This window comes from Gigantopelta aegis, chromosome 8, assembly GCF_016097555.1.
Source record: "Gigantopelta aegis isolate Gae_Host chromosome 8, Gae_host_genome, whole genome shotgun sequence".
NCBI lineage: Eukaryota > Metazoa > Mollusca > Gastropoda > Neomphalida > Peltospiridae > Gigantopelta > Gigantopelta aegis.
The window spans coordinates 18,453,145-18,463,056 of NC_054706.1; the positions used below are offsets into that span (position 1 = coordinate 18,453,145).

The 9,912-nt window shown below is 44.6% G+C and overlaps 1 protein-coding gene across 2 annotated transcripts in view; it reads left to right on the forward strand.

The window, feature by feature from the left end:
- The window catches only part of LOC121380226 (sodium/calcium exchanger 2-like), a 40,725-nt gene extending 34,328 nt beyond the window's left edge, over positions 1-6,397 (forward strand). For both annotated transcript variants that reach the window (XM_041509047.1, XM_041509048.1), the window contains 3 exons: positions 2,906-3,084; positions 3,647-3,976; positions 6,032-6,397. In XM_041509047.1, coding sequence (XP_041364981.1) covers positions 2,906-3,084; positions 3,647-3,976; positions 6,032-6,274 — 752 coding nt within the window. In that variant the 3' untranslated portion in view covers positions 6,275-6,397. The remainder of the gene's footprint in view (positions 1-2,905; positions 3,085-3,646; positions 3,977-6,031) is intronic.
- Positions 6,398-9,912: the final 3,515 nt, after the last annotated feature.

A 9,912-nucleotide genomic window follows, 5' to 3' on the forward strand; every position in this document is an offset into this window, starting at 1 on the left:
CTGACGAAGGTAAGCAACCTGGTGCTGTGGTGTTATGGGTGGGCCTCGCTGTCTTGTCACCATTATTACTGACGAAGGTAAGCAACCTGGTGCTGTGGTGTTACGGGTGGGCCTCGCTGTGTTGTCACCATTATTACTGACGAAGGTAAGCAACCTGGTGCTGTGGTGTTACGGGTGGGCCTCGCTGTGTTGTCACCATTATTACTGACGAAGGTAAGCAACCTGGTGCTGTGGTGTTGTGGGTGGGCCTCGCTGTGTTGTCACCATTATTACTGACGAAGGTAACCAACCTGGTGCTGTGGTGTTGTGGGTGGGCCTCGCTGTGTTGTCACCATTATTACTGACGAAGGTAAGCAACCTGGTGCTGTGGTGTTACGGGTGGGCCTCGCTGTGTTGTCACCATTATTACTGACGAAGGTAAGCAACCTGGTGCTGTGGTGTTATGGGTGGGCCTCGCTGTGTTGTCACCATTATTACTGACGAAGGTAAGCAACCTGGTACTGTGGTGTTATGGGTGGGCCTCGCTGTGTTGTCACCATTATTACTGACGAAGGTAAGCAACCTGGTGCTGTGGTGTTATGGGTGGGCCTCGCTGTGTTGTCACCATTATTACTGACGAAGGTAAGCAACCTGGTGCTGTGGTGTTATGGGTGGGCCTCGCTGTGTTGTCACCATGATTACTGACGAAGGTAATCAACCTGGTGCTGTGGTGTTCTGGGTGGGCCTCGCTGTGTTGTCACCATTATTACTGACGAAGGTAAGCAACCTGGTGCTGTGGTGTTATGGGTGGGCCTCGCTGTGTTGTCACCATTATTACTGACGAAGGTAAGCAACCTGGTGCTGTGGTGTTATGGGTGGGCCTCGCTGTGTTGTCACCATTATTACTGACGAAGGTAACCAACCTGGTGCTGTGGTGCTATGGGTGGGCCTCGCTGTGTTGTCACCATTATTACTGACGAAGGTAACCAACCTGGTGCTGTGGTGCTATGGGTGGGCCTCGCTGTGTTGTCACCATTATTACTGACGAAGGTAACCAACCTGGTGCTGTGGTGTTCTGGGTGGGCCTCGCTGTGTTGTCACCATTATTACTGACGAAGGTAAGCAACCTGGTGCTGTGGTGTTATGGGTGGGCCTCGCTGTGTTGTCACCATTATTACTGACGAAGGTAAGCAACCTGGTGCTGTGGTGTTATGGGTGGGCCTCGCTGTGTTGTCACCATTATTACTGACGAAGGTAAGCAACCTGGTGCTGTGGTGTTATGGGTGGGCCTCGCTGTCTTGTCACCATTATTACTGACGAAGGTAAGCAACCTGGTGCTGTGGTGTTACGGGTGGGCCTCGCTGTGTTGTCACCATTATTACTGACGAAGTTAAGCAACCTGGTGCTGTGGTGTTACGGGTGGGCCTCGCTGTGTTGTCACCATTATTACTGACGAAGGTAAGCAACCTGGTGCTGTGGTGTTATGGGTGGGCCTCGCTGTGTTGTCACCATTATTACTGACGAAGGTAAGCAACCTGGTGCTGTGGTGTTTATGGGTGGGCCTCGCTGTGTTGTCACCATTATTACTGACGAAGGTAAGCAACCTGGTGCTGTGGTGTTATGGGTGGGCCTCGCTGTCTTGTCACCATTATTACTGACGAAGGTAAGCAACCTGGTGCTGTGGTGTTATGGGTGGGCCTCGCTGTGTTGTCACCATTATTACTGACGAAGGTAAGCAACCTGGTGCTGTGGTGTTATGGGTGGGCCTCGCTGTCTTGTCACCATTATTACTGACGAAGGTAAGCAACCTGGTGCTGTGGTGTTACGGGTGGGCCTCGCTGTGTTGTCACCATTATTACTGACGAAGTTAAGCAACCTGGTGCTGTGGTGTTACGGGTGGGCCTCGCTGTGTTGTCACCATTATTACTGACGAAGGTAAGCAACCTGGTGCTGTGGTGTTACGGGTGGGCCTCGCTGTGTTGTCACCATTATTACTGACGAAGGTAAGCAACCTGGTGCTGTGGTGTTATGGGTGGGCCTCGCTGTGTTGTCACCATTATTACTGACGAAGGTAAGCAACCTGGTGCTGTGGTGTTATGGGTGGGCCTCGCTGTGTTGTCACCATTATTACTGACGAAGGTAAGCAACCTGGTGCTGTGGTGTTATGGGTGGGCCTCGCTGTGTTGTCACCATTATTACTGACGAAGGTAAGCAACCTGGTGCTGTGGTGTTATGGGTGGGCCTCGCTGTGTTGTCACCATTATTACTGACGAAGGTAAGCAACCTGGTGCTGTGGTGTTATGGGTGGGCCTCGCTGTGTTGTCACCATGATTACTGACGAAGGTAATCAACCTGGTGCTGTGGTGTTCTGGGTGGGCCTCGCTGTGTTGTCACCATTATTACTGACGAAGGTAAGCAACCTGGTGCTGTGGTGTTATGGGTGGGCCTCGCTGTGTTGTCACCATTATTACTGACGAAGGTAAGCAACCTGGTGCTGTGGTGTTATGGGTGGGCCTCGCTGTGTTGTCACCATTATTACTGACGAAGGTAAGCAACCTGGTGCTGTGGTGTTATGGGTGGGCCTCGCTGTATTGTCACCAGTATTACTGACGAAGGTAAGCAACCTGGTGCTGTGGTGTTAATGGTTGAAAAACATCATTTGACAAATATCGCCTTTTAAATGAATTTACAATTTTTATTTTTATTCCTTTCTCTCTCTCTCTTCTCCACCCCCCCCCCCCCCCCCCCCCCCCTCCGTTGTGATGACATCATGTGGAATTGATTGACAATTTAATTTTTCCACACCCCTGTTTTCTACCCTAGTTTTTCTGGCTTACGTAATCGGAACCTACATATATTCTGTTTGGCCTAAGTATGATGAATTCTTATAATGTTACATAGGTGAAACATGTTATCTGTTTTGCAGAGTTTAACGCCATGGTGACGAGACTGGCTATTCAGACACAACGTAACCTTGAAAGCCTCAGCATCGAATCCGGGTCGTGGAGGGAACAGTTCCACAATGCAATGAATGTCAACGGGGGAAATGCAAAAGGCACAACCGCCATAGACTACATCATGCACTTCACTACCTTCTTCTGGAAGGTATATATCTGAGCTAGAGCAGTTCAAACTTATTCAAATATTGTGGGTGGAGCAGTGGGTAGTAGGTGGTTTTTGTCATGCTTAAAAAAGTGAAGTTGAAAGGTGAGATGCCAGTAGTTTTTACTTTTCTGACAGCAATGTCTTGAGCTCAATGAAAATTTCATTAATCTTTGTTTCTAACAAACTGTAAGTCCTAAATGCCTGTTACGAAAAACAAACAAACTTTTACTTAAACTATTTTGTGTTTAGATCGATGTTACATTGTTATGTTCAGCTCCATTTCTCGCAAACTGAAAGTCCTAGACTGTAAATTAAAACTGGTTTTAGTTGCACCTCTGGTTTATTGAGCTAAATTAACACACTCATGTTTTAACTAATAATTAAATTTAATACAGTTTCGATGTTTTTATCGTATGTTGCGATGAACATCCATAGATTTGACTGTTATTGTTCAAGAACTTACAGTGAGAAATGGAGCTAAACAAACTAGACACAGCTTGGGACATAAACATGAGACAAAACGGAAATTCATTTAACATCCTATACATTTTTTCTCTTGCAGGTGCTGTTTGCTTGCATCCCACCCCCATCCATAGGTGGAGGCTGGCTGACGTTTTTCCTCTCACTCGCAATGATTGGCATTCTTACGGCCATCATCAGTGATGTGGCGTCGATATTCGGCTGTCTGGTCGGCCTCAGTGACACCATCACAGCCATCACATTCGTGGCCCTGGGAACCAGCATGCCGGATACATTCGCCAGCAAGCAAGCTGCACTTATGGAGAAAGTTGCCGACAGTTCCATAGGAAATGTAAACGGAAGTAATTCTGTGAATGTGTTCCTTGGTCTCGGACTTCCATGGTTTATTGCATCGGTCTTCTGGGCTACTAAGGTAATACGTTTTGAAGAACGGATCGACGGATGGTCGGATGGATGAATGGACGGAGGGATGGATAGATGGGTGGGTGGATGAATCAGTCGATGGGTTCTGTGTGGAGGGATAGAGGGTGGGAGAAGGAGTAATGGAGGGAGGAATGGATAGATGGGTGGATGAAGGGAGGAAGTGATAGATAGATGAGTGGATGGATCAGTCGACGGTTGCATGGATGGGTTCTGTGTAGAGGGATAGAGAGTAAGTGAATGGATGGATGGAAAGACGGATGGATGGATGGAGGGAGAAAGGGAGGGATTGATAGATGAGTGGATGAAGGGAGGGAGGGAGGGATAGATGGGTGGGTAGGTGTATGGAACTAGTCCACGTTTGCATGGATAGGTTCTGTGTGGAGGGATAGAGGGTGTGTAAATGGATGGATAGATGGGTGGGTAGGTGTATGGAACTAGTCCACGTTTGCATGGATAGGTTCTGTGTGGAGGGATAGAGGGTGTGTAAATGGATGGATAGATGGGTGGGTAGGTGTATGGAACTAGTCCACGTTTGCATGGATAGGTTCTGTGTGGAGGGATAGAGGGTGTGTAAATGGATGGATAGATGGGTGAGTGGATGAAGGGAGGCAGGGAGGGATAGATGGGTAGGTGGATGGATCAGTCAATGGTTGCATGGATGAGTTCTGTATGGAGGGATAGAGAATGGGTGAATGGGTTTGTTTTACAGGATGGATTTGGATGGGTGAACAAATATTGGTTTCATTCTGATGACATGAATGACAACGTAGATTCCCAGTTACTTTAGGCTAGGTGATGCCTTGAAAAATAATACTCTGACAGCATAAATCTGCAATACTCCTGGAACTCTTTAAGAGCCAATTAAATTCAAGTGATTAGTCACATAGGTGGGAAAACAGTCAAACAGGGTAGAGGAAGGACAATTAGGATATAGAATTTATTGGCCCTGCTCACAGGTTCATGTTAGGGTGGGTCGTAGCCCAGTGGTATAGTGCTCGCCTGATGCACGGTCGGTCTAGGATTGATCCCAGTCATTCCAGCTCATTCCAGCCAGTGCACCACGACTGGTGTATGAAAGGAGGCCGTGGTATATGTGTTATCTTTTCTGCGGGATAGTGTATTTAAAATATTCTTTGCTACTTGTGGGAAAATGTAGTGGGTTTCCTCTCTTAAGACTATGTGCAGAGCTGGTTTATCCTAGTAGCTAGCACATGTAGCATGTGTTACGGGCCCCATGCTTCAGGGGGCCCTGCGGTGATGTGTACATTTATTTTCCCCAGGCTGTTTTTCCCCCTCTCCCCGAGGGGGTTGCAAAATATATATCCTGGGAAGGTTCCCTGGTGTTGTTTGTGCTACAGGCCCCGCGGATCCTTAAACCAGCTTTGACTATATGTCGAAATTACCAAATGTTTGACATCCAATAGCCGATGATTACTAAATCAATGTGCTCTATTAGTGTCAATTAAACAAAACAAACTTTTAACTTTTCATTGGCCCTTCTCACTGTGTGGTGCAATTGGTGTGTATGGCTATCCCGACCAATTGACATTACTGCAGTACTCGTACTGAACACCTGGACCCATGGTTATAAACCTTAGTCCACACTCAATCTCTGACGTCACATGCATACAATTTGTATGGTGTTGTCATGTCATAATTGTCTCAGTCTCTAATATCGTGTCCCGAGTCAGACCCCCGATCTTATTGGAAGCCAGACTGAAGATAGGCGTGTTCGAAACCATAAAGGTATATGAACACGTTAAAATCCTAGCCAAGCCAAGACTCTAATATTAGAGTCTCGAGTCTAGACTCTAAAAGTTTTATAAGCACCAGGCCAGATGCTGGATTTTTGTTGGAAAGGGGCTACTGTAGTATAGTATTCCACAGTACACTGACATACATTAAATATCTATATATAACAGTGTTTCCCAAAAACTAATTTTTCTAACCCTCCAAGATAATGAACAGACCCTCTACTGTGGTAAAACATATTGATTTATTGATGTTCATTACTGGAGGTGTTTGTTTTGTTCCTCTTTTTCAGGGCGAGGTATTTGAGGTCCCTAGGGGCTCCTTGGTGTTCAGTGTCATCATATACACCTGTTGTTCGGTGGTCGCTGTCATTCTACTCATGATACGACGGCGCTTCAAGATGTTCGGCCAGGCGGAACTGGGCGGGCCACTGGTCACGAAGGTCATCACGGCACTCATCTTCTTCTCCATGTGGATCTTCTACATCATCATATCAGCTCTGTATGCGCAGAAGATCATCACAGTCAACATCTGAGAAACACGGCAGAAAAACAAACCATGATATTTCTAGTTGAATGCACCACCATCTCCATTCTATAGGCAGAAAGCAAACCGTGATATTTCTAGTTGAATGCACCACCATCTCCATTCTATAGGCGGAAAGGCGAGTTGAAGCACCAACCGTTCTATAGATATTTCTAGTTGAATGCACCACCATCTCCATTCTATAGGCGGAAAGCAAACCATGATATTTCTAGTTGAATGCACCACCATCTCCATTCTATAGGCGGAAAGCAAACCATAATATTTCTAGTTAAATGCACCACCATCTCCATTCTATAAGCGGAAAGCAAACCATGATATTTCTAGTTGAATGCACCACCATATTTCTAGTTAATGCACCACCATCTCTATAGCAGAAAGCAAACCATGATATTTCCACCATAGTTGAATGCACCACCATTCTCGTTCTCTATTCTATAAGCGGAAAGCAAACCATAATATTTCTAGTTAAATGCACCACCATCTCCATTCTATAAGCGGAAAGCAAACCGTGATATTTCTAGTTGAATGCACCACCATCTCCATTCTATAAGCGGAAAGCAAACCATGATATTTCTAGTTGAATGCACCACCATCTCGGTTCTATAGGCGGAAAGCAAACCGTGATATTTGTAATTGAATACACCACCATCTCGGTTCTATAGGTGGAAAGCAAACCTTGATATTTCTAATTGCATGCACCAGCATCTCAGTTCTATAGGCGGAAAGCAAACCGTGATATTTCTAATTGAATGCACCACCATCTCCGTTCTATAGGAGGAAAGCATATGTTACACTGGTGGTTGAATATCTCAGTTCCATAGGCGGAAAGCAAACCGTGATATTTCTAGTTGAATGCACCACCATCTCCGTTCTATAAGCGAAATTTAATGTGTTTTATTAAATAAAACCCTACAAATGACTGGAATTTCTATGAACTGCATGTGACCAAGGCGGAGAGCTAGGGGTCAAAACCCTCCCTTCTCAAGCAAATTTTCTTCTTCTTTTTTCATTATATTTTCTGGAAGAGCATGACATGACCCTCCCCCCATAAAACACTGTCCACAGTCTAGACCCACCCACCCCTCTGCATAAATTCCTACACCGACGCCTGAAATATTATGGTATAAACCTCTGTTAGGTGAAGCTAACATGTCAGCCACAAGTATACTCCAGTTACATTGTTGTCATCAATTAAAACTTTAATATATTGTTGATACAAAGTAGAAACATTTCGTTTAAATGTGCTTATTTCCAATTAAGGTTCAAGCACACTTTCCTGGGCACACACATCTCGGCTATCTGGGATATCTGTCCAGGACAGAGTATTAGTTGTTAGTGAGAAAGAAGAGGGTGTCGTACACCTACCGATTGAGTCGTTAATCTCGCTCTGGGTGGGAACCGGTACCGGGCTGCAAACCCTGTACCTATTGGCCTTATGTTCGATGGCTTAACCACGACACCACCGAGGCCGGTGGTAGAGACAAACTGATAGTACCAATAACACTTTTAATTGTTAAAACAAAATTTAATCTGCTATAAATTGTAACCAAGTGGCATAATTTTTTAACATTTTAGAATGCCTGATTATGTATTCAGGCAAGCCAGTGGCAGATCTATAGGCGGACAAGACATCTCTTTTCAGTCCATTAAAAACTGTCTACACATACAGTGAGACCCGTCTAAACCAGACCAAGTAAAAACTCTAGTTTTAAGGCGTATTCCGTGTAGAGAGATTACATGTTCTGTACCAATAGGGTCTCCGCGAGTACTCGGCACGGGTTGAGTCTAGCAAGACTCACAGGACTCGAGTACCCGTACAAGGTGGAATATAATGATCAGCTATAATACAGTGGACGAAGTAGGACAATAATTTCAGCAGTAGATAATCAACGATATATGTTACACAATGATTATATGACCATGCACTAGTTTCTCTTTTTAAACTGGCCGTCCGTCAGTCACAAAACTGAACATATCAAACGGTTTCTAAATGCAATACAATGGCATGATTTGGCATCCATGTTCCGCGCTGGAATTAACATGCATTTAATGCTATTTTACTGTATTCCTTAATCTCATCATCAGATCTAGTGTAGATGTCAGGTACACGGATCTGGGTCGTGTTTGACCCTCGAGTACTCGAGTCCAATATTTCGGACTCGTGGAGGTGCTATTTACCAATATTTAAAAAGGAAACATAAAAAATGTCCAGTTTTGAGGGAATTCCAGTTTATGGAGGGTCTGATTTTTAGGGGTTTCACTGTATTATATTTTTTTACAAGGAAATCATGATGAAAACAATTTCACTATAAAAACTGGTTTGAGACCAGGGTGTATTGTATGTAATATTTAAGCCCCAGTCACACTGTCCCGGTGATTGCCACGGTATCCCATGGTGGTGCTAAGGTTATTATACGGTGAGCCACGTTAACCCACAGTAACCCACGGTTTCACTACGGAGGACCACGGTATTGCTACGGACCCCATTTCGATTCCCCACGGTAGGCTACGGTGTCGTCAAAGACCATGAAGGTGGTGCTATGGTTCGACTACGATGGCGCCGTAGGAACACATTACTGCTGCCGTAAGTCACCGTAGGAGTAGACACTCACGGTGAACCATGGATGGCCAAGGAAGGGTCTACTGTGGTCCTACACCGGGACAGTGTGACTGGGGCTTTAGTGCTAGAATTTAGCATGCCAAGGAATCGAATACTGTGCAGATGTATAAATATGATGGGAGTTTACAGGCGCATAAACGTGGGGAGGGTTTTGGGTGTCGACCCTGCCGCCATCACACACTAAAGCAATTGTTTGGGGGTTTTAAAAATATATTTTCAGGAAGAGCATAACTTGACGATACCCCCACCCCCCTAAATGTTGCTCGCACATGTTTAGTGTTAGAATTGTTAATGTTTAGGAAAAGGGTAGGGTGCAAAAGATTGTTAATATTTAGGGAAAGGGTAGGGTGTAAAAGATTGTTAATGTTTACAAAAACAGTAGGGTGCAAAAATGTGTTAATGTTTAGGGAAAGGGTAGCGCATGTGTAAAAGATTGTTAATGTTTAGGGAAAGGGTAGTACTTGTGCAAAAGATTGTGGATCTAGCTTTTTAAACTTGTTCGGGCATTTTAAAAAATAAATTGAAATGTATATATGATGCTTATACAGAAATATTGCATTAGGTTACTAATAACATTAATATTGCTGTTTTTAAATTGCTTGTTGGGGTCTACAAATTTAATTGTGACACTAGTTGTCATACAGCGCCCTATATCTCAGAGGATAGAATCATAAATTTGCTTTCATAAATTTGATTGATTTTTTCTTTCTGCCAAATTGTTATATAGTAAATGGTTCTTTTAAAGCTTGTTGTGCTCTTCCGATAAGTTGTGCCACAGCATATTTCAAATATGTAAAACGTTTCTGTGTCTGTCATTCTGTATGTGTCTTCTCTTCTCTCTTTCTCACTTGATCATTGTCTCTCTTTGTGACTGTCTCTGCTCTCTCGTTTTATGTAGAGAGTTTACAGTTTATTTGATTGTTACCAAGGCAGGCTCTAATCTGACTCTCTTTGTGACTGTCTCCTTGTAACCACCGTCTCTCTCTCCCCCCCCCCCCCCCCCCCTC